This window comes from Bombina bombina, chromosome 5, assembly GCF_027579735.1.
Source record: "Bombina bombina isolate aBomBom1 chromosome 5, aBomBom1.pri, whole genome shotgun sequence".
Classification (NCBI taxonomy): Eukaryota; Metazoa; Chordata; class Amphibia; order Anura; family Bombinatoridae; genus Bombina; species Bombina bombina.
Window position 1 is genome coordinate 69,590,245 of NC_069503.1, and position 25,380 is coordinate 69,615,624.

General features: G+C 37.3%; 1 protein-coding gene across 1 annotated transcript in view; it reads left to right on the plus strand.

The window, feature by feature from the left end:
• LOC128659884 (oocyte zinc finger protein XlCOF6-like) overlaps positions 1–14,295 on the plus strand; it is a 262,081-nt gene extending 247,786 nt beyond the window's left edge. Inside the window, exons 4-5 of the mRNA XM_053713468.1 lie at positions 12,537–12,664; positions 12,737–14,295. Coding sequence (XP_053569443.1) covers positions 12,537–12,664; positions 12,737–13,743 — 1,135 coding nt within the window. The 3' untranslated portion in view covers positions 13,744–14,295. The remainder of the gene's footprint in view (positions 1–12,536; positions 12,665–12,736) is intronic.
• Positions 14,296–25,380: the final 11,085 nt, after the last annotated feature.

Genomic DNA, 25,380 nt, shown 5'->3' on the forward strand with positions numbered 1-25,380 from the left:
AATATTTTTCCAAAGCATTTGGGCAGATACTGTCCAAAATCAATGGATTTAGAGTATTGTCTCTCAAGGGTATTGAATAGTATTCAGAGTAAGACCTGCTGTGAAAAGATTTTTCTCTCACGCATCCCAACAATTCCAGTGAAGGCTCAGGCTTTTCTGAAGTGTGTTTCAGATCTGGAGCTTTCAGGGGTAATCGTACCAGTTCCGTTTCAGGAACAGGGTCTGGGGTATTATTCAAAACTATTGTCCGAGATAAAGAAAAATCATTCAGGCCAGTTCTGGACTGGAAAATTTTGAATCATTTTGTAAGAGTTCCAACTTTTAAAATGGTGGCTATAAGGACTATTCTGCCTTTTGTTCAGCAAGGTTATTATATGTCCATGATAGACTTACAGGATGCATATCTTCATATTCCGATTCATCCAGACCACTATCGGTTTCTGAGATTCTCTTTTCAAGACAAGCATTACCAATTTGTTGCTCTTCCAATTTGGCCTAGCGACAGCTCCAAGAATTTTTACAAAGGTTCTCGATGCCCTACTCTCTGTAATCAGAACAGGGTATTGCGGTGTTTCCTTATTTGGACGATATCTTGGTACTAGTTCAGTCTTTACATTCTGCCGAATCTCACACTAATCAACTAGTGTTGTTTCTTCAAAGACATAGTTGGAGGATCAATTTACCAAATAGTGTCTTGATTCCTCAGACAAGGGTCACCTTATTTGGTTTCCAGATAGATTCAGTGTCCATGACTCTGTCTCTAACAGACAAGAGACAAATAAAATTTGTTTCAGCTTGTCAGAACCTTCAGTCTCAATCATTCCCTTCAGCAGCTATGGGCATGGAAGTTTTAGGTCTCATGACTGCAGCATTTTATGCGATCCCCTTTGCTCATTTTCAAATGAGACCTCTCCAGCTTTGTATGCTGAATCAAAGGTGCCAGGATTATACAAATATATCACAATTAATATCCTTAAATCCCAATGTTCGACTCTGACTTGGTGGTTAGATCACCATTGTATAGTTCAAGGGGCTTCTTTTGTTTGTCCAACCTGGACTGTGATCACAACAGATCCAAGTCTTTCAGGTTGGGGCGCTGTCTGGGGATCTCTGACAGCACAAGGGGTTTGGAAATCTCTAAAGGCGAGGTTACCAATCAATATTTTAGAACTCTGTGCTATTTTCAGGGCTCTTCAGGTTTGGCCTCTGTTGAAGAGAGAACCGTTAATTTGTTTTCAGACAGACAATATCACAACTGTGGCATATGCCAATCATCAGGGTGGGACTCACAGACCCATACCTATGAAAGAAGTATCTCAGATACTTTCTTGGGCGGAATCCAGCTCTTGTCTAATTTCTGCAGTTCATATTCCAGGTGTAGACAATTGGGAAGCGGATTATCTCAGACGTCAGACTTTACATCCGGGGGAGTGGTCGCACCATCCAGATGGGATTTTTCAGATTGTTCAAATGTGGGGTCTTCCAGAAATAGATCTGATGGCTTCACATTTAAACAAGAAACTTCCCAGGTACCTGTCCAGATCCAGGGATCCTCAGGCAGAGTTGGTGGATGCGTTAGCAGTTTCTTGGTTTTACCAACTTGCTTATATCTTTCCGCCTCTAGTTCTTCTTCCAAGAGTGATCTCCAAGATCATTATGGAACAATCTTTTGTATATCTGGTAGCACCAGCATGGCCTCACAGGTTCTGTTATGCGGATCTTGTACGGATGTCCAGTTGCCAACCTTGGCTACTTCCTTTAAGACCAGACCTTCTGTCTCAAAGGCCATTTTTCCATCAGGATCTCAAATCATTAAATTTGAAGGTATGGAAATTGAACACTTAGTGCTTAGTCATAAAGGTTTCTCTGACTCAGTCATTGATACTATGTTACAGGCTCATAAATCTGTATCTAGGGAAATTTATTATTCAGTCTGAAAGACTTACATTTCATGGTGTTCTCATAAATTCTCCTGGCATTCTTTTAGAATTCCTAGAATTTTACAGTTTCTTCAGGATGGTCTGGATAAAGGTTTGTCTGCAAGTTCCTTGAAGGGACAAATCTCTGCTCTTTCTGTTTTGTTTCAAAGAAAGATTGCTAAGCTTCCTGATATTCACTGTTTTGTACAGGCTTTGGTCCGTATCTAGCCTGTCATTAAATCAATCTCTCCTCCTTGGAGTCTTAATTTGGTTTTGAAGGCTTTACAGGCTCCTCCTTTTGAGCCTATGCATTCCTTGGATATTAAACTACTTTTTGGAAAGTGTTGCTCCTTTTGGCGATCTCTTCTGCTAGAAGAGTTTCCGAATTATCTGCTCTTTCTTGTGAGTCTCCTTTTTCTGATTTTTTCATCAGGATAAGGTTGTTTTACGGACTTCATTTAAATTTCTACCTAAGGTTGTGAATTCTAACAACATTAATAGGGAAATTGTTGTCCCCTCTTTGTGTCCTAATCCTAAGAATTCTTTTGAGAGATCCTTACATTCTCTGGATGTTGTAAGAGCTTTGAAATATTATGTTGAAGCTACTAAAGATTTCAGGAAGACTTCTAGTTTATTTGTTGTCTTTTCTGGTTCTAGGAAAGGTCAAAAAGCTTCTGCCATCTCCTTGGCATCTTGGTTAAAGCTTTTGATTCGTCAGGCTTATTTGGAGTCGGGTCAGTCTCTGCCTCAGAGAATCACAGCTCATTCTACTAGATCAGTCTCCACTTCGTGGGATTTTAAGAATGAAGCTTCAGTTGATCAGATTTGCAAAGCAGCAACTTCTTTGCATACATTTTCTAAATTCTACCGTTTTGATGTATTTGACTCTTCGGAAGCAGTTTTTGGTAGAAAAGTTCTTCAGGCAGCTGTTTCAGTTTGATTCCTCTGCTTATATTTTAAGTTTTTTCTTTGCATTTATGAGAAAAACATATTCTTTTGGGTGTGGATTTAATTTTTTCACCGGAAAATGGCTGTTATTATTTTTATCCCTCCCTCTCTAGTGACTCTTCTGTGGAGTCCCACATCTTGGGTATTACTATCCCATATATCACTAGCTCATGGACTCTTGCCAATCACTTGAAAGAAAACATAATTTATGTAAGAACTTACCTGATAAATTCATTTCTTTCATATTGGGAAGAGTCCATGAGACCTACCCTTTTTATGGTGGTTATGATTTTTTTGTATAAAGCACAATTATATTTCCAGTTCCTTTTTTTGATGCTTTTTTACTCCTTTCTTTATCATCCCACTACTTTGCTATTCATTAAACTGAATTGTGGGTGTGGTGAGGGGTGTATTTATAGGCATTTTGAGGTTTGGGAAACTTTGCCCCTCCTGGTAGGATTGTATATCCCATACATCACTAGCTCATGGACTCTTGCCAATATGAAATAAATTAATTTATCAGGTAAGTTCTTACATAAATTATGGTTTTAGCTTTAGTGTAGTAGACAACTTAAAGATTTGATATAGGCCACCATTTCACTGCCAAATGCGATGTAATAAAAAAAACATTACATTTTTCACAATTTAAGGTTTCTCATTGAAATTATTTACAAACAGCTTGTGCAACTATGGCACAAATGGTTGTAAAAGCTTCTCTGGGATCCCCTTTGTTCAGAAATAGCAGACATATATGGCTTTGGCGTTGCTTCTTGGAAATTAGAAGGCTGCTAAATGCCGCTGAGCACCACACTTATATTATGCCCAGCAGTAAAGGCATTATTTAGGTAGCTTGTAGGAAGCTTGCACACCCCACCCCTGATCTCTCCCAACAGCTCTCTTCCCTCTCCCCCACCCCACAATTGTCCCTGCCATCTTAAGTACTGGCAGAAAGTCTGTCAGTACTAACATAAAAGTTTTTTTTTTTTTTTTTAAACATATTCAGCTGTGGGGGATTCCCCCCCCCCCTTAGTCCCCAATCTCCCTGATCCTCCCCCCAAAACAGCTCTCTAACCCTCCCCCTCTACATTATTGTGCACCATCTTGGGTACTGGCAGCTGTCTGCCAGTACCCAGTTTGCCATAAAATTTGGTATTTTTTTATTTTTAAATATTTTTCTGTAGGGTAGCCACCCCCTCAATAACCAACCCCCCACCTCCTCCCAGATCCCTTAGATAAAAATTCCCCCCCCCTCCTCTCTCCCACCTAACCTAAAAAAATTGTACCATAGTGTAGCATTCCCACCCGCCCGGTGCATGTGATCCCGCCCCCTCTGATGCACCTCGCCCATTGATGGCCACCCACCCGCCTCCCTGCAACTGTTCCCACCCACCAACGATTGTGACCATCGGTGGACAATGCAGAGAGGGCCACAGAGTGGCTCTCTCTACATCGGATGGCTAAAATATGTTATTGCAGGATGCCTCAATATCGAGGCATCACTGCGATAACATGAAAGTGGCTGGAAACGATAAGGATCGCTTCCACCACTTGAAAACCCTAACAGGGTATGTCATTGGTCATTAACTATCATTTTTTGTACGACGTACCCTGTACGTAGTTAGTCCTTAAGGGGTTAATTGCTGGGAAAATAGAATAGATCACTCATTAAACAAATAAACTATTATATTTATATCTGCATCTTTTAAGTACATTTGTGTCAGTGACCGTTATAAAGAAGGAGCAACATCCATTGGGCTGAGGAGGAGGGTAAAAAAATACTACTCCCCCTCTGTCCTTTTAGACAGATCATGTCCAACAACTGCCTAACCTCACCCCCTGACCTGGTTCATTACTCAGAACAGCTGCAACTCCATCTTCCCCTTCCCTGGCCTCGCTCATTGTACACCCATAACTATACTTATGCCTACCTTGTTCCCATGTGTGAAACACCCACAACTCCCCCAGTGTTCCCCACCCCAGAACCACCACTGATTTGTGTGCTTAATTTTACAGTGAGTATTATTAAACTAATAAAGTTTTTGGCTGTTTATATAAATTGAACAACCACAGCCGAAAGCTAAAAATTATCATAAGGTCACTGATTCTTACCCTCTCAAAACATCTCAAACTGATGATTAGTCTGTGATGATTAAGACATCATGTTCTCACCCAACTGGTTGAGCATGAGCCTGGCAGGGCTGTATTTGCAGTTGCTTGTGCAATGTTTTTTTTTTTTTTTTTTTTAAAGTATTTATTTATTGATAAACGTACACACAGTCATCCTTGTTACAAGCCTTGAAACAAGAGTACAAACAATATTGTTTACAGCGGAGAGACAAATGTTAACAAATTAAATAGCACTTAAGCCAATGACAATAATTTGTAAGTGGAAAAAAAAAAAGAGAGAAAGAAGCACAGCTTAAAAATAAAAAAATACAATGATGTGCTCGAAGGGGGTGTGACCAAGGAAAGGTATAGCTTGTGTGTCACGTAATTTGAGTTTATCCAAGAGATATATAAAGCTAATCTCTATAAGGACGTAAATACATAGATATCTGTCCCTAGGGTTAAACATAATTTTAAGTTGATGTCACTACGGGGGGGGGTAGGAGGGTAGGGGAAAAGCAAAGAGAAGGAAGACACAGAAAAAAAAAAAAAAAAAAAAGAAGAGAGACAGAAAAAGAGGAAAAAAAAAAAAAAAAAAAAAAAAAAAAAAAAAAAAAAAAAAAAAACTGCATTGCCCCCCAAACCCGCTCTGCTCTTTCACTATTCAACCCAGGCTGCTGGGTATCTGCCCGCATTAAATCATTCACCGCATGTAGGCCTGATTGGCTAAGTGGGCTTATTAACTCGCTGCTGTGCCTGGAACAGGAAGTGACAATATTACTAGGCCCCCATTTTTCTAGGAATCTCTTTATATGAGCCTCATTATACTTAGATATTGCATATTGTTCCACCATACATTGTTTCAATAATTCTTTTTAAATTTTATGAAAGAAGGGAGGTGGGGAGAGCTTAATGTTAAATGAGGATGATAGATGCCACCTCTCTTGCCTAGAATATATATGTACTTGTTCCCTGGCAGAGAACATTATCCACATGCACCTTGTTTAATGCGGCCCTATAACTTGTTTCTTTCATGTAATTGGCAAGAGTCCATGAGCTAGTGACGTATGGGATTATACAATCCTACCAGAAGGGGCAAAGTTTCCCAAACCTCAAAATGCTTATAAATACACCCCTCACCACACCCACAATTCAGATTTACAAACTTTGCCTCCTATGGAGGTGGTGAAGTAAGTTTGTGTTAAGATTTCTAAGTTGACATGCGCTTCTCAGCAGTTTAAAGCCCGATTCCTCTCAGAGTACAGCGAATGTCAGAGGGACGTGGAGAGTATTACCTATTGAATGCAGTGATTTTCCTAACGGGGGTCTATTTCATAGGTTCTCTGTTATCAGTCGTAGAGATTCATCTCCTACCTCCCTTTTCAGATCGACAATATACTCTCATATACCATTGCCTCTACTGATAACTGTTTCAGTACTGGTTTGGCTATCTGCTATATGTGGATGGGTGTCTTTGGTAAGTATGTTTTTATTTCTTAAGACACCTCAGCTATGGTTTGGCACTTTATGCATTTATATAAAGTTCTAAATATATGTATTGTACTTATATTTGCCATGAGTCAGGTTCATGTATTTCCTTTTGCAGATTGTCAGTTTCATATTTGGGAAAGTTAATATTGAGAAATATTTTCTTACCTGGGGTTTAGTCTTTTTTTCAATTGACTACTTGTTTTAAATTGCAGGCTGTCTTAGGCTTGCGGGAAATGCTACACTTTATTGCATCATTCTTGGCGCGAGAATTTTAGGCGCGAAAAGGCACGTCCATTGACGCTAGTTTGTCATTTCCGGCATCGTAGTTGATGCATGGTTTCGCACAGGGTTGCGTCATTATTGGCGCGAGTGTGTCCTTTCCGGACATGGTTGGCAGCAAAAAAAATTTCAGTTATGTTGTGCGTCATGCTTGCCACCAAACTTTTTTTCATTATTTATTGCCCCATTGCTTTTGCCTCTTGCCTTTTTCTATGTCAGAGGGCTATGTTATTTGCATTTTTTTCCCATTCCTGAAACTGTCATATAAGGAAATTGATAATTTTGCTTTATATGTTGTTTTTTCTTTTACATTCTGCAAGATGTCTCCATCTGATCCTGCCTCAGAAGTATCTGCTGGAACTTTGCTGCCTGACATCGGTTCTACCAAAGCTAAGTGCATTTGTTGTAAAATTGTGGAGATTATATCTCCTAATGTAATTTGTATTAGTTGTCATGATAAACTTTTACATGCAGATAAAGTGTCCATCTGTAATAGTACATTGCCGGTTGCAGTTCCTTCAACTTCTAATGTACATGATATAGCTATGAATTTTAAAGAATTTGTTACTGATTCTATTCAGAAGGCTTTGTCTGCATTTTCCACCTTCTAATAAGCGTAAGAGGTCTTTTAAAACTTCTCATTCAGTTGATGAAATTTCAAATGACCGACAACATAATGAATTATCCACTTCTGATGAGGATATATCTGATTCAGAAGATCCTTCCTCAGACGTTGACACTGACAAATCTACTTTTTTATTTAAAATAGAGTATATGCGTTCTTTGTTAAAAGAAGTGTTAATTACTTTGGATATTGAGGAAGCTAGTCCTCTTGATATTAAAACTAGTAAACGTTAAAATGCTGTTTTTAAACCTACTGTAGTTACTCCAGAGGTTTTTCCTATTCCTGTAGCTATTTCTGACATGATTTCTAAGGAATGGAATAAGCCAGGTACTCCTTTTAATCCTTCTGCAAGGTTTAAAAAATTGTATCCTTTACCAGTGATTGCAATAGAGTTTTGGGAAAAGATCCCCAAAGTTGATGGGGCTATTTCTACTCTTGCTAAACGAACTACTATTCCTATGGAAGACAGTACTTCCTTTAAAGATCCTTTAGATAGGAAGCTTGAATCTTATCTAAGGAAAGCCTATTTATATTCAGGTCATCTTCTTAGGCCTGCAATTACTTTGGCTGATGTTGCAGCTGCTTCAACTTTTTGGTTGGAGAATTTAGCGTAACAAGAATTGGATTCTGACATATCTAGCATTGTCGCTTACTGCAACATGCTAATCATTTTATTTGTGATGCCATATTTGATATTATCAAAATTGATGTTAGATCCATGTCTTTAGCTATTTTAGCTAGAAGAGCTTTATGACTTAAATCTTGGAATGCTGATATGACATCTAAGTCTAGATTACTATCTCTTTCTTTCCAAGGTAATAATTTATTTGGTTCTCAGTTGGATTCTATTATTTCAACTGTTACTGGGGGGGAAAAGAGTTTTTTTGCCTCACGATAAAAAACTTTATGGTAAATCTAAGGCTTCTAATCGTTTTTGTTCCTTTCATCAAAATAAGGAACAAAAACCTAATCCTTCCCCCAAGGAATCTGTTTCCAATTGGAAGCCTTCCTCAAATTGGAATAAATCCAAGCCTTTCAAGAAACCAAAATCAGCCCCTAAATCCACATGAAGGTGCAGCCCTCGTTCCAGCACAGCTGGTAGGGGACAGATTAAGGTTTTTCAAGGATGTTTGGATAAATTCTGTCCAAAATCAATGGATTCAGAGCATTGTCTCTCAGGGGTACCGAATAGGATTCAGAGTAAGACCTCCTGTGAGAAGATTTTTTCTCTCACGGATCCCAGTGAATCCAGTAAAAGGTCAGGCTTTCCTGAAGTGTGTTTCCGATCTGGAGGTTTCAGGGGTAATCATGCCAGTTCCTTTTCAGGAACAAGGCCTGGGGTTTTATTCAAATCTATTCATTGTCCCAAAGAAAGAAAATTCATTCAGACCGGTTCTGGATCTGAAAATTTTGAATCGTTATGTAAGAGTACCAACTTTCAAGATGGTCACTATAAGGACAATTCTGCCTTTTGTTCAGCAAGGACATTATATGTCTACAATAGACTTGCAGGATGCTTACCTTAATATTCCAATTCATCCAGAACATTATCAGTTCCTAAGATTCTCTTTTCTAGACAAGCATTACCAATTTGTTGCTCTTCCATTTGGCCTAGCAACGGCTCCAAGAATCTTTTCAAAGGTTCTGGGTGCCCTACTCTCTGTAATCAGAACAGGGTATTGCGGTGTTTCCTTATATGGACGATATCTTGGTACTAGCTCAGTCTTTACATTCTGCAGAATCTCACACGAATCAACTTGTGTTGTTTCTTCGAAAACATGGTTGGAGGATCAATTTACCAAAATGTTTTTTGATTCCTCAGACAAGGGTCACCTTTTTAGGTTTCCAGATAGATTCAGTGTCCATGACTCTGTCTCTAACAGACAAGAGACATTTGAAATTGGTTGCAGCATGTCGGCACCTTCAGTCTCAGTCATTCCCTTCAGTGGCTATGTGCATGGAAGTTTTAGGCCTCATGACTGCAGCATCGGACGCAATTCCTTTTGCTCGTTTTCACATGAGACCTCTCCAGCTTTGCATGCTGAATCAATGGTGCCGGGATTATACAAAGATATCACAATTAATATCCTTAAATCCCAATGTTTGACACTCTGACGTGGTGGTTAAATCACCAACGTTTAGTTCAAGGGGTCTCTTTTGTTTGGCCAACCTGGACTGTGATCACAACAGATGCAAGTCTTTCAGGTTGGGGAGCTGTCTGGGGATCTCTGACAGCACAAGTGGGTTGGAAATCTCAAGAGGCGAGGTTACAAATCAATATTTTAGAACTCCGTGCAATTCTCAGAGCTCTTCAGTTTTGGCCTCTGTTGAAGAGAGAACCGTTCATTTGTTTTTAGACAGACAATATCACAATGGTGGCATATGTCAATCATCAGGGTGGGACTCACAGTACCCTAGCTATGAAAGAAGTATCTTGGATACTTGTTTGGGCGGAATCCAGCTCTTGTCTAATTTCTGCGGTTCATATCCCAGGTGTAGACAATTGGGAGGCGGATTTTCTCAGCCGTCAGACTTTACATCCAGGGGAGTGGTCTCTCCATCCGGATGTGTTTTCTCAGATTGTTCAGATGTGGGGTCTTCCAGAAATAGATCTGATGGCTTATCATCTAAACAAGAAACTTCCCAGATACCTGTCCAGGTCCAGGGATTCTCAGGCGGAAGCAGTGGATGCGCTGACACTTCCTTGGTGTTATCAACCTGCTTATATCTTCCTGCCTCTAGTTCTTCTTCCGAGAGTGATCTCCAAGATCATCATGGAACATCTATTTGTGTTGCTGGTGGCTCCAGCATGGCCCCACAGGTTTTGGTATGTGGATCTTGTTCGCATGTCCAGTTGCCAACCTTGGCCACTTCCGTTAAGGCCGGACCTACTGTTTCAAGGTCCGTTTTTCCATCAGGATCGCCAATCATTAAATTTGAAGGTATGGAAATTGAATGCTTAGTATTAAGTCATAGAGGTTTCTCTGACTCAGTAATTAATACTATGCTACAAGCTCGTAAATCTGTCTCTAGGAAGATTTATTATCGAGTTTGGAAGACTTACATTTCATGGTGTTCTTCTCATAAATTCTCTTGGCATTCTTTTAGAATTCCTAGAATTTTACAGTTTCTCCAGGATGGTTTGGACAGGGGTTTGTCTGCAAGTTCCTTGAAGGGACAAATCTCTGCTCTTTCTGTTTTATTTCACAGAAAGATTGCTAATATTCCTGATATTCACTGTTTTTGTACAGGCTTTAGTTCGTATTAAGCCTGTCATTAAATCAATTTCTCCTCCTTGGAGTCTTAATTTGGTTTTGAAGGCGTTACAGGCTCCTCCTTTTGAGCCTATGCATTCTTTGATTATTAAACTACTTTCTTGGAAAGTGTTGTTCCTTTTGGCTATATCTTCTGCTAGAAGAGTTTTTGAGCTATCTGCTCTTTCTTGTGAATCTCCTTTTCTGATTTTTCATCAGGATAAGGCGGTTTTGCGGACTTCATTTTAATTTTTACCTAAGGTTGTGAATTCTAACAACATTAGTAGAGAAATTGTTGTCCTTTCCTTATGTCCTAATCCTAAGAATTCTTTGGAAAAATCCTTACATTCTTTGGATGTGGTAAGAGCTTTGAAATATTATGTTGAAGCTACTAAAGATTTCAGGAAGACTTCTAGTCTATTTGTTATATTTTCTGGTCCTAGGAAAGGTCAGAAGGCCTCTGCTATTTCCTTGGCCTCTTGGTTAAAGCTTTTGATTCATCAAGCTTATTTAGAGGTTGGTCAAGCCCCACCTCAGAGAATTACAGCTCATTCTACTAGGTCAGTCTCCACTTTGTGGGCTTTTAAGAATGAAGCTTCAGTTGATTAGATTTGCAAAGCAGCGACTTGGTCCCCTTTGCATACATTTACTAAATTCTACCGTTTTTATGTATGTTTTTGGTAGAAAAGTTCTTCAGGCAGCTGTTTCAGTTTGATTCTTCTGCTGTTGTTTTAAGTTTTTTCTTCATAAGAATGACATATTTGGGTTGTGGATTATTTTTTTCAGCATTTGGCTGTTTATTTTTTATCCCTCCCTCTCTAGTGACTCTTGCATGGAGTTCCACATCTTGGGTATTTGATATCCCATACGTCACTAGCTCATGGACTCTTGCCAATTACATGAAAGAAAATATCATTTATGTAAGAACTTACCTGATAAATTAATTTCTTTCATATTGGCAAGAGTCCATGAGGCCCACCCTTTTTTATGGTGGTTGTGATTTTTTGTATAAAGCACAATTATTCCAAATTTCTTTGTTGATGCTTTTTACTCCTTTCTTTATCACCCCACTGCTTGGCTATTCGTTAAAATGAATTGTGGGTGTGGTGAGGGGTGTATTTATAGGCATTTTGAGGTTTGGGAAACTTTGCCCCTCCTGGTAGGATTGTATATCCCATACGTCACTAGCTTATGAACTCTTGCCAATATGAAAGAAATGAGTTTATCAGGTAAGTTCTTACATAAATTATGTTTTTCATCAGTTATTTAGGTTGCTATGATGTAGTAATGTTTACATTCTATGTCATGCTTTTTTAATTTTGTGATTTACAGGTAAATACATTTAAAAATAGAAAACTGAAGACATTTTTGAGTATAAAACATAATCTTTTTTTATTTAAATGTATTATATTATAAATGAATAAACATTCTTATTTTTCTTTATTCCATTTCTTTTCATGTAGACAAACACGTCAATAGTTCATATCTATCCTTCACTACAGTCTTAGACACCAATGACTATTCACAAACATTGGGGATATCACAGCAGATATTTAGAGAAGATGGTGAATTGACTGGAACTGGTCTGCAATCACTAGGTACAGAGAGTAATTTAGTCATCAAACAAGAGGACAACATTTATGCCTTATCTAGTGAAATTATTACCCCTGAGGATAAACCACACACACTTACTGAGTTTTCAAAACATATTAAAGAAGGGAAAAGTCTACAGTCTAGCCAAATGATTCAAATAAAGGAGAAACATTTTCAATATACAGAGTGTGAGAAAAGCTTTAGATGGAAGTCTCATCTACTAGAACACTCCAAAATTCACACAGGTGAGAAACCACACACATGTACTGAGTGCGGCAAATGTTTTACACAAATGAATTATCTGAACACTCATGAAAGGAGTCACACAGGAGAAAAGTTATTCACATGTACAGAGTGTGGAAAAAGTTTTACACAAAAGAGTGATCTGAAAACTCATGAAAGGAGTCACACAGGAAAAAAGCCTTTCATGTGTACAGAGTGTGGAAAAAGTTTTATACAAATGAGTAGTCTGAAATATCATGAAAGGATTCACAAAGAAGAAAAGCTTTTCACATGTTCAGAGTGTGCAAAACGTTTTACACAAAAGAGTGATCTGAAAAATCATGAAAGGATTCACACAGGAGAAAAGCCTTTCACATGTACAGAGTGTGGAAATTTTTTTACAGCAAAGAGTGATCTGAAAAGGCATGAAAGGATTCACACAGGAGAAAAGCCTTTCACATGTACTGAGTGCAGCAAATGTTTTACACAAATTCATCATCTGAAAACTCATGAAAGGATTCACACAGGAGAAAAGTCTTTCACATGTACAGAGTGTGGAAAAAGTTTTACAGAAAAGAGTACTCTGAAAATTCATGAAAGGATTCACACAGGAGAAAAGCCTTTCACATGTAGAGAGTGTGGAAAAAGTTTTACACAAATAAGTGGTCTGAAATCTCATGAAAGGATTCACACAGAAGAAAAGCCGTTCACATGTACAGAGTGTGGAAAAAGTTTTACACAAATAAGTAGTCTGAAATCTCATAAAAGTATTCACACAGGAGAAAAGTCTTTCACGTGTGCAGAGTGTGGAATAAGTTTTATACAAATGAGTAGTCTGAAATATCATGTAAGTATTCACACAGGAGAAAAGCCGTTCACATGTACAGAGTGTGGAAAAAGTTTTACAAGAAAGAGTGATCTGAAAAATCATGAAAGGATTCACACAGGAGAAAAGCCTTTCACATGTACAGAGTGTGGAATTTTTTTTGCAGCAAAGAGTAATCTGAAAAATCATGAAAGGATTCACACAAGAGAAAAGTCTTTCACGTGTGCAGAGTGTGGAATAAGTTTTATACAAATGAGTAGTCTGAAATATCATGTAAGTATTCACACAGGAGAAAAGCCGTTCATATGTACAGAGTGTGGAAAAAGTTTTACACAAAAGAGTGATCTGAAAAATCATGAAAGGATTCACACAGGAGAAAAGCCTTTCACATGTACAGAGTGTGGAAAAAGTTTTACACATATGAGTACTTTGAAAACTCATGAAAGGATTCACAAGGGAAGAAACCTTTCACATGTTTAAAAAGTGGAAAAAAAGGTTTTTATTGAAATCAGGTACAGTGTACAAACCTTTTTACAATTATCATAAAGAGGACAAACTCTAAATGGAAGCATCAAAAGGATCCTATTGTAAAAACTACTTTCTAAATCCCAGTTATAAAAGCCCCAGATTGGAAGTGCTGTCCTTTGTTCCTCTTATATGTGCACCTCAGTTTCTCTCATATCAATGTGATAGAATCCAAACACCACACAGGAATATACAACTCTGTCCTCATACTGACCAGTTTACACAACCATTCACCACCAAAGCACCCCCAGTGTTGTTTATTAATATGCCAGTGTTAGGAGTTGTACGTTTGTTTTACATAGAGGAGAAAATAATTATATTTACAGAATAAAGGAGTCTTTATATGAATAGAGTGTTATAAAAATATATAAACAAGAATATCAGCCTCAAATGATTGACATCTGGGAGATATATTTAATGTGCACATCATGTGGATAAACCTTTTCTTATAGCAATAGATGGTTAACATTATACATGTTATACATAAAAAAAAGACACTTAAACACACATTTGTTAGCTTTTGTGTTTGGTTTATCACTTATTTTATTCACAGGAATCTGCCCGACTCCTATTTTTTTCTCTACACAATAAATGTGATTGTTTTATTAGAATTATTTACAATATTGTACTGGTATAGTTATATTCACTTTAACGGAAAGGTTTGTCACTCAGGTGAAGCAAAATTCACCCATAATGCCTGCTAAAACTAAAGAAAAGAAAAGCAAATTAATTGAAGCTAATCCAGATTTTATGTCAGAAGCAATGGCTAACCCCTCTGACTCACAATTACTAATAACACAGCTAAGTCAGTTGTTTATTCCTCAATTTGACTCTATCAAAAAGGATCTATCTAATATTACCTCTAGATTAGACTTGATTTCATCAGAAGTTAAACAGTTTGCTACTAGAATTTCAGATGCAGAATCTAGAATTTCAGACTTAGAGGACTAAGGCCTAGATTTGGAGTTTGGCGGTAGCTGTGAAAACCAGCGTTAGAGGCTCCTAACGCTGGTTTTAGGCTACCGCCGGTATTTGGAGTCATTCAAAAAAGGGTCTAACGCTCACTTTTCAGCCGCGACTTTTCCATACCGCAGATCCCCTTACGTCAATTGCGTATCCTATCTTTTCAATGGGATCTTTCTAACTCCGGTATTTAGAGTTGTTTCTGAAGTGAGCGTTAGAAATCTAACGACAAAACTCCAGCCGCAGAAAAAAGTCAGTAGTTAAGAGCTTTCTGGGCTAACGCCGGTTTATAAAGCTCTTAACTACTGTGCTCTAAAGTACACTAACACCCATAAACTACCTATGTACCCCTAAACCGAGGTCCCCCCACATCGCTGACACTCAATTAAATTTTTTTAACCCCTAATCTGCCGACCGCCACCTACGTTATACTTATGTACCCCTAATCTGCTGCCCCTAACACCGCCGACCCCTATATTATATTTATTAACCCCTAACCTGCCCCCCACAATGTCGCAGCCAGCTACCTACAATAATTAACCCCTAATCTGCCGACCGCAAAGAGCCGCCACCTACATTATAGCTATGTACCCCTAATCTGCTGCCCCTAACACCGCTGACCCCAATATTATATTTATTAACCCCTAATCTGCCCCCCTCAACGTCGCCTCCACCTGCCTACACTTATTAACCCCTAATCTGCCGAGCGGACCGCACCGCTACTATAATAAAGTTATTAACCCCTAATCCGCCTCACTAACCCTATAATAAATAGTATTAACCCCTACTCTGCCCTCCCTAACATCGCCGACACCTAACTTCAATTATTAACCCCTAATCTGCCGACTGGAGCTCACCGCTATTCTAATAAATGTATTAACCCCTAAAGCTAAGTCTAACCCTAACACTAACACCCCCCCTAAATTAAATATAATTTTAATCTAACAAAATTAATTAACTCTTATTAAATAAATTATTCCTATTTAAAGCTAAATACTTAACTGTAAAATAAATCCTAATATAGCTACAATATAAATTATATTTATATTATAGCTATTTTAGGATTAATATTTATTTTACAGGTAACTTTGTATTTATTTTAACCAGGTACAATAGCTATTAAATAGTTCAGAACTATTTAATAGCTAAAATAGTTAAAATAATTACAAATTTACCTGTAAAATAAATCCTAACCTAAGTTACAATTAAACCTAACACTACACTATCAATAAATTAATTAAATAAAATACCTATAATTATCTACAATTAAACCTAACACTACACTAGCAATAAATAAATTAAATACAATTCCTACAAATAAATACAATGAAATAAACTAACTAAAGTACAAAAAATAAAAAAGAACTAAGTTACAAAAAAAAAAAAATATTTACAAACATTACAAATATATTACAACAATTTTAAACTAATTACACCTACTCTAAGCCCCCTAATAAAATAACAAAGCTCCCCAAAATAAAAAAATGCCCTACCCTATTCTAAATTACTAAAGTTCAAAGCTCTTTTACCTTACCAGCCCTGAACAGGGCCCTTTGCGGGGCATGCCCCAAGAAGTTCAGCTCTTTTGCCTGTAAAAAAAAACATACAATACCCCCCCCCCCAACATTACAACCCACCACCCACATACCCCTAATCTAACCCAAACCCCCTTAAATAAACCTAACACTAAGCCCCTGAAGATCTCCCTACCTTGAGTCGTCTTCACCCAGCCGAGCCAAATTCTTCATCCAAGCGGAGCAAGAAGAGGTCCTCCATCCGGTAGAAGTCTTCATCCAAGCGGGGCAGAAGAGGTCTTCCATCCGATTGAAGTCTTCATCCAAGAGGCATCTTCTATCGTCATCCATCCGGAGTGGAGCGGCAGCATCCTGAAGACCTCCGACGTGGAACATCCATCCTGGCCGACGACTGAACGACGAATGACGGTTCCTTTAAATGACGTCATCCAAGATGGCGCCCCTCGAATTCCGATTGGCTGATAGGATTCTATCAGCCAATCGGAATTAAGGTAGGAATATTCTGATTGGCTGATGGAATCAGCCAATCAGAATCAAGTTCAATCCGATTGGCTGATCCAATCAAATAAAAGAAGAAGGAGAAAAAAGGGTGAGATAAACAAAGATGGTAAAACAGTTAAAAAATACCGGTAATAAAGAGCAAACAGTAAGCACTTTTTTTACAGCCAACAAATAAACACCCAGGACAAACAAGAAGCGAACAGGAGTAACCCTGACATTATGACTTCTGTTCCCTCTGCATCCTCCACGTTATTGGTTGATAATACTCAGCAGAATGCAAACACTTTACCCTTACTTGCGTCAACTAAAGATCTAATAGAAAAACTCAGATCTTGTATCAGGGAAGAAATAATGGACCTTCATCAAGACATTCATTCCATGGCCTTCAGAATAGAAGCACTAGAAGAGAATGGGTCAGATATAAAAGAAGAACTATCTAGGATACAAAAAGTTACAGAACAACAGGCGGATATAATTACTTCTCTACAGGATAAAGTAGAAGATCTAGAGAATAGGAGCAGGAGGGAAAATATAAGGATTAGAGGAGTTCCTGAGTCGGTGACAAAAAGAACTCCCAAATTATCTCACAGCACTTTTCGCTTTTGTACTGGGAGATCCTGCATTATCAAACATTAAATGGGAGAGAGCACACAGAGCACTGAGGTCAAGACCATCAGACTCAGCTCCGCCAAAAGATATAATTATAAAATTTAAAAGTTTTTTAAAGAAAGAGGAAATCATGACAGCTGCCAGGAAGAACCAACCGGTTAGATTTAGAGGTCTAGAATTACAATTTTATGCAGACCTATCTCCAAGAACTTTACAGAGAAGGAGAGAGTTTGCACCTCTTACTAGGCTGTTAAGAGCAAAACAAATAAACTACCGATGGGGATTCCCATTCCATATTTCAGTGATACATGAAGACAAGAGAGTAACCTGCTCTAAAACGGTGGAAATACAAGACTTTTGTAAAATCTTAGGAATAGAGCAGCCAGAACTATCCACAGATCCGCAGAATAAAAGTAACACTGACAATGGAAACTCGAGGAGAAAATTACAGGAAGAATGGAAAAGGATCCCGATTAAGACAAAGAGGACTACTCTTAACCCTGATATATCGACGGAGAGGTTAAATACCAAGGATATGGGAGCTAAATTATACGTGGAAGAAGATGGTTGTCTAAGAGATGAATTATTCTTTCTCTTTTTTCTGCTAGTAAATAAGCATATATGATAATATATTATATATATGATAATCTCTCTATTTTCCTTTATTAATATATTGATGATATACTAAATAAATAAAAATGTTTGTTAAGATATTGGAAAAAAAAAATAATAAGTGAGTTATTATAGTTACTATATTTGCTTAGTAAATAGATATACATTTTACAAATTCTAAAAGGAAGATGGTCTCCAAGGTCCTTCTCTAAACTTCATTCTCGATAGGATGAAGTTGTGGGTTTTTTTAGAAGTTTTTTTTTTATTATTATTTTTTTTTTTTTTGGTTATGTCTTGATTTTTATAGTTCTTATGGGTATAAATTGAATTATATACACAGTATTTGGATATCTGGAATTTTGATGAATAACAGGATAAATGAGCATAATAGATTTATAATAGTACAAATTATACACCTGTTTTTTTTATAAATATAAATCTCTTCAGCAACATATGATGGAGGAAATCAATAACTACTATTTAATATATGGTTCATACTAATAAACAATTAACTATAATTTCACAGAATGTGAAGGGTTTTAATATACCACAAAAGAGGAAGAAAGCATTTTTGGATTTCAAGTTTAAAGGGGCAGATATTCTGCTACTTCAAGAGACACATTTTCGACCTAATAGAGAGCCAAAGTATATTGATACAAATTTTGATGTTGGATACTACAGTTCATACAATTCAAGACAAAGAGGAGTCAGTATTATATTTAGAAAGGGGTTACCATTTACACTACATAAAGTGGATAGAGATAAAGAGGGTAGGTATCTGGCATTAAAGGGATTAATGTATGGTAGTTTAGTAACAATTATAAATGTATATGCACCTAATAAAACTAATACTGATTTTTTTTTAAAATTATTTAATAGAATATTAGACTTTACACAAGGAATGCTAATTTTGGGAGGGGATTTAAATTTCCCTTTGGACCCCAAATTAGATACGTCTACCTCAAAATCAGCAGTCTCACAAAAAATAATTAAAAACATTTGGTCTCAATTTTATAATAGGCATATATATGACACATGGAGATATTTAAATCCGAATAAAAGAGATTATACTTTTTTTTCTAACCCAAATAAAACATACTCACGTCTTGATTATATATTTTTAGATCAGCAGTGTTTACATTTTCTTAAAGGAGCTTATATCAGCCATACCACATGGTCAGATCACTCTGCGATGACAATTTCCCTGGAGTGGCCAACTAAACCAAGTACTACATTTTTATGGAGACTGGATGATTTCTTGTTATCAGAACCAGCTATTATACAGAAACTATCAAGTTCACTCCAAGAATTTTTTACTATAAATAAATCACAGGAAATAAGCCCATTAATATTGTGGGAAACACATAAATGTTATATTAGGGGAGATTTCATAAAAATAAATGCCCATTTGAAGAAACAAAAAAGAGAAAAATATAATTTATTAACGACGGATTTATCAAGATTAGATTATTTACATAAGCTTCACCCTAAGGATGAGAATATATTAAAACAATTAACAGACGTTAGACAGTCAATACAAAATCAATTGAATCAAGAAGCATGTAAATCGGCATTTTATTTAAAGAGGAAATTTTATACTGAAGGTAATAAGTCAGGGAAACTGCTTGCAAGAGCTCTTAAAAGAAAAAACCTTAAAGCTTATATACATAAAATAAAAACTAAAGAGGGGAAAACTGTTAACTCTATTAAGGAGATAGGACACACGATTAGCAATTATTACCAGGAACTGTATAACCTACATGATGATTACACTACAGAAGATTTTTTAAATGAAAGTAAAGAATACATCCAAAAAACAGATATACCACACCTTACAACAGAGATGAGAAATATGTTAGATCAACCAATCTCAGCTAAGGAAATAATAGATACTATCCAAAATTTAAAAGCTGGGAAAAGCCCAGGCCCAGATGGTTTAACAGTGAAATATTATACATTTTTTCAGGATATAATCACCCCGCATTTACTGGCTGTTTTTCAACAGATAGACTCAGGAAAACCATTTCCATCTAATATGTTAGAGGCAAGGATTGCTGTTATACCAAAGCCAGGGAAACTAATGGAAATGCCTAGTGATTACAGACCTATCTCTCTTTTAAATTTGGATATAAAAATATATGGTAAGATTTTGGCCACTAGGATAAATAACTTCTTACCCTATCTCGTTCACTTAAATCAAGTAGGTTTTGTCCCAGGAAGGGAGACACGTGATAACACTAATAAAGTTTTACAGATCATAGAATATATAAAGAATAAGGGTATACCATCTATTATTCTGGCGATGGATGCTGAAAAAAGCCCTTTGATAGGCTTAACCTGGCAATTCTTACGTCTTACTTTATATCATTTTGGTTTTTAGTAAATTATTTGTAGAACAAATTTTTTCTCTATATAACGCCCCTTATGCGACTCTTAAATTCAATAACTCTTTATCGGTACCATTTAAAATAAATAATGGAACACGGGCAAGGATGCCCTTTATCACCAATATATTCGTTTTAGCAATAGAAATCATGGCATCAAAAGTAAGGCAAAATGAAGATATACATGGCATTAATGTAGGTGACATTAGCTTCAAAATCTCATTATACGCAGACGATGTTATATTTACACTTGCTGACTCGGTTCAATCTATCCCTGCAGTTTTAAATACACTTAAGGATTATGGTAAATATTCTAACTTTTCCATAAATCAGTCGAAATCTGAATTGCTTAGTTGTGGATTAGATAGAAATAGTTTGCAATTAATTAGACAAAATGTTAATTTAAAAGAAACCTCAAATACGATAAAATATTTGGGGATTATGATAGCAACTAATCAGAAAGAACTAGTTATATTAAATTAGGATAAACTGTTTAAAGAAACCCAAATAGAAATAAACAGATGGAAAAATGGAAACTTATCATGGCTTGGGAGAATTCAAGCGGTGAAACAATGACTATTTTACCAAGACTGCTACACCTATTCCAGACATTACCAATCTCTTATATTGATAAATTCCAATCTTTATTAAACAAATATATATGGTACGGCACAAAATGTGAGAGTATCAAGATTAACTATGTATCTTCCTAAGGAAAAAGGAGGGTTAGGGGTACCGTGCTTAATAAAATATAGGAGAGCATCTATATTACAAAGGATTATTGATTGGTGTAAGAATATAGAACAGAAAGAATGGGTACAATTGGAACACAATTTAATACAGAGTAAACAATTAGGAGGTAAGTGCTGGCTACCAATAAAAGCTTGGCCGAAAGTAATGCAAGAATACCCTATCTTAAAATAATTATTACGAACATGGAATATCATTCTTAAAATGGAAAAAACAATAACAACTATTCCATCCCCACTTACACCTATTATATTAAATGACTCTTTACCATTCTGTGAACTTATAGGAGATATTAATATACGATCTCTGGAGGATCTATTTCCGATTTATACACTTATGGATGGTAATATACTAAAACCACAACCAGAATTAATTAATAATGGGGTGCAGATTTTAAGTCCATGGCTGAGGTATTTTCAACTTAAATCATTTTTAACCACTCACCCAAAGAGAATAGAATTAGTTAGACAAAGGTCCCCCTTTGAAATAATATGTTCAGGAAATCAATTAGTAAAGGGGACAATATCTTTGATATATAAATTATTGATTACAGCAACAACTTTAGAGTTACCAACATATACCAAAGCTTGGTCACGAGAACTAGCAGTACCACCGACAACACAAGAATGGAGGGTAATTTTTCAACGTCATACAAAAACCTCAATATCAGCCAGTATACAGGAGACAAATGATAAATTATTGATGAGGTGGTATTTAACACCTAATAGGATTAAAAACAATATTCCCTAATTCTTCAGGACAATGTTGGAGAGAGTGTGGAGGAAAAGGAACACTGATACATATCTGGTGGTCATGTCCAATAATATTTAATTATTGGTCTTTAATAATCAGAGAAATAAATAAATTATTATCAATACAACTCCCATTAGAGCCAACAATAGTCCTATTGTACAAGCATGTTTTAAAATTATCAATAGAACATGATAAAGCATTATATATACTTTTAAATAGTGCAAAACAGACAATACCGAGACTATGGAAACAGAAAAGAGCCCCAACAATAACAGAATGGCAGTTGCAAATACAATATTCTATATCCATGGAGAAATTACATTACCAATTAGTGAATCAGTTGGACCTGTATTATAATATAAAAAATATTTTACAAATGAAAATATGAGGAATATAATTAATGTATTATATTGAAGTAGTTATAAAAATTATCTGTTGCTGAAGACGTTATAAATAATAATATAAGGTTATATCCATGAGAATAACCTTCCTTTGTTATATTTTCTTTTTCTCATTTTTTGTTAGGCTTTACATACACTTGGAATTATTAACTTGCCTTTTTGTTAAGGAAAATGATTTCTCGGACAGCAAGAGACCCCAGGGAACCTGAAGGGGTCTTTTTGATGGACTATTATGGACTTTAATTAATATAGAAAGGAGAAAAGAACATATAATGATCAAATGTGTTAAATATGATTTATTAATTATGAGGAAGTTCTATAACCGTTCTTTTTGTTAAACATTATTATGTGTAAATGTGGAATAAAGCCTAAATAAAAAAAAAAAAAAAAAAATAGGAATAATTTATTTAATAAGAGTTAATTAATTTCGTTAGATTTAAATTATATTTAAGTTAGGGGGGGTGTTAGTGTTAGGGTTAGACTTAGCTTAGGGGTTAATACATTTATTAGAATAGCGGTGAGCTCCAGTCGGCAGATTAGGGGTTAATGTTTGAAGTTAGGTGTCGGCGATGTTAGGGAGGGCAGATTAGGGGTTAATACTATTTATTATAGGGTTAGTGAGGCGGATTAGGGGTTAATAACTTTATAATAATAGCGGTGCGGTCCGCTCGGCAGATTAGGGGTTAATAAGTGTAGGCAGGTGGAGGCGACGTTGTGGGGGGCAGATTAGGGGTTAATAAATATAATATAGGGGTCGGCGGTGTTAGGGGCAGCAGATTAGGGGTACATAGGGATAATGTAAGTAGCGGCGGTTTACGGAGCGGCAGATTAGGGGTTTAAAAATAATATACAGGGGTCAGCGATAGCGGGGGGGCGGCAGAATAGGGGTTAATAAGTGTAAGGTTAGGGGTGTTTAGACTCGGGGGTACATGTTAGAGTGTTAGGTGCAGACGTAGGAAGTGTTTCCCCATAGGAAACAATGGGGCTGCGTTAGGAGCTGAACGCCGCTTTTTTACAGGTGTTAGGTTTTTTTTCAGCTCAAACAGCCCCATTGTTTCCTATGGGGGAATCGTGCACAAGCGCGTTTTTGAGGCTGGCCGCGTCCGTAAGCAACTCTGGTATCGAGAGTTTGAAGTTGCGTTAAATATGCTCTACGCTCGACTTCCGGTGGGCGGTTTCTAGAAGATGGCTGCGAACCTGTGTAGCTCTGAAGAACTCTCTTTCTAATCTACATTATACTGCCATCATTCTATGCCATCTGCATCTCCCTTGACAGGAAAGCTGTCCGGGAATATTAAGCAGATAGAGACACCCCAATCTTCTCTCTCATGGAAGTCATTGACTGAACTAGACCCCAAGAGGGATCCCCACGAGGGACTTAATGTATAGTGAACCGCAGGCCCATTGCCACAAGGGAATGGAATCGGAGGGTGACCTGGCTGTGCAGATACTTGCAGTTTTTCAGCCTTCATTAGATCGCTTACTCCTGAGTTTTGACAGGCTACACAAAGTAACACTTGCCGCTGTGAAACCTAATCTCACAAACAAGGAGCCGGTACAGGCCTACTCTCCAGATCACGATCCATGCACCCCACCACCCCGCATCTGCATCTGTATAGAATTGCCACAAGGGACGACTCACCCCGCTCCTGCCTTAGATCGCTCCCAGATGCGATAGGAGGGAGAAGATATGCCCCCGAGGTCTTCATTGTGTGTGATGATGAGCAGCCCTGTAGGAACTGCCTGGACGCTGCACTTCACGGGAGAGCTCCATCCTGGCCCGTTGTGCGGGAGCAAATTGCGCCACTGTACCGCTGACCATGTCTAGTTCTCCCCGGACACTTGCTTTCAAGTTTGATGCGCACCGAGCCGATACGGATTTCCCCACTGCATTCTGATGCACATGATCTCTGGCTTGTTATCTGCCAGCATCCACATGAACCACTCAGCAATGGCGCATATCGGTACTTTCAGGGGAAAAGGGAAGGACTGAACCCAGCTGGGGATATCTTCAAAAGCCCAGGATCACAATGGAACCTGCAAAGCTGGGACAATTTAGACAATAAGTGTAAGAATGACCCGTGAAGGGGGGGTCGGTTAGACTTTAACTCTATGCTTTTGCCATCTCCTATATACATCAGGTTTGCGGTTACTGGTCATGGGCAACATCTGATAGGTTAAATGCTGGGACTTGTTACTGGGTTTAACAGATATTTGTCTAATTTGCCTGTGTCTGCATTTACATTTTTCTGTTCTCGCTCTGTATGCAGTTTTACTTTATTTCGTCTCTGATGTGTCTGCCTCACACTTAACGGATCATTACTCTGGGTGATCTTGGGTGTTGAATCCTGACACACATGTTTTCCTTTATGACACTTACGCACTATTATTATTTGCCAGTGTCTGTTTATACATTTTAGAAAGTACCATGATTAGAAATACACAAAATTAGAGTGGCCTTTGATTCTACTTTGTAACCTTGCTGAAATTTACCAACCTGCACAAATCCCTGCTTAATAGCTACGTTACTTAGGTTGTAAAATATTAAAGCCTGGCCAGTCATGACTAGACATGCACTGAATCTCTACACTGCCCTCTAACGTTGCAGAAGCATTTGAACTAAACTGGGATCTGGCAATTTGTTTTCATTTTATAAACCATTGCAATATTCTTAAGACTAGACTAACAATGTACATATTATCATTTATATCGTATCAGAGTTGGGTGACACATGTTGCTACATTATTCTGAATAAATTTAGCTTCTATACGATTGCAGCACGTTACTGCCTTAATGGTCTGTGGGCTTAACCCTTGCCCTTGTCATTACATAGGTGTCTACCCTATATTCTGTCTAATTATGTCAGCATGCTTATCAAGTTTCCTCACTGTATGCCTGCAGTTTTCTTATTAGTTTGTGGGCTGTTTTGATATTTGGAGATCTTGGAATGTTATTGTAGTTTGTTAATACCTACTCTCCTGAGGTACATACACTTTCCTCTTAATGTCTCCCATGAGCACTAGTATCATATCAGGGCTGGGCGACACAAGTCGCTATATTAATTATAGCAGCTGAATAAAATCA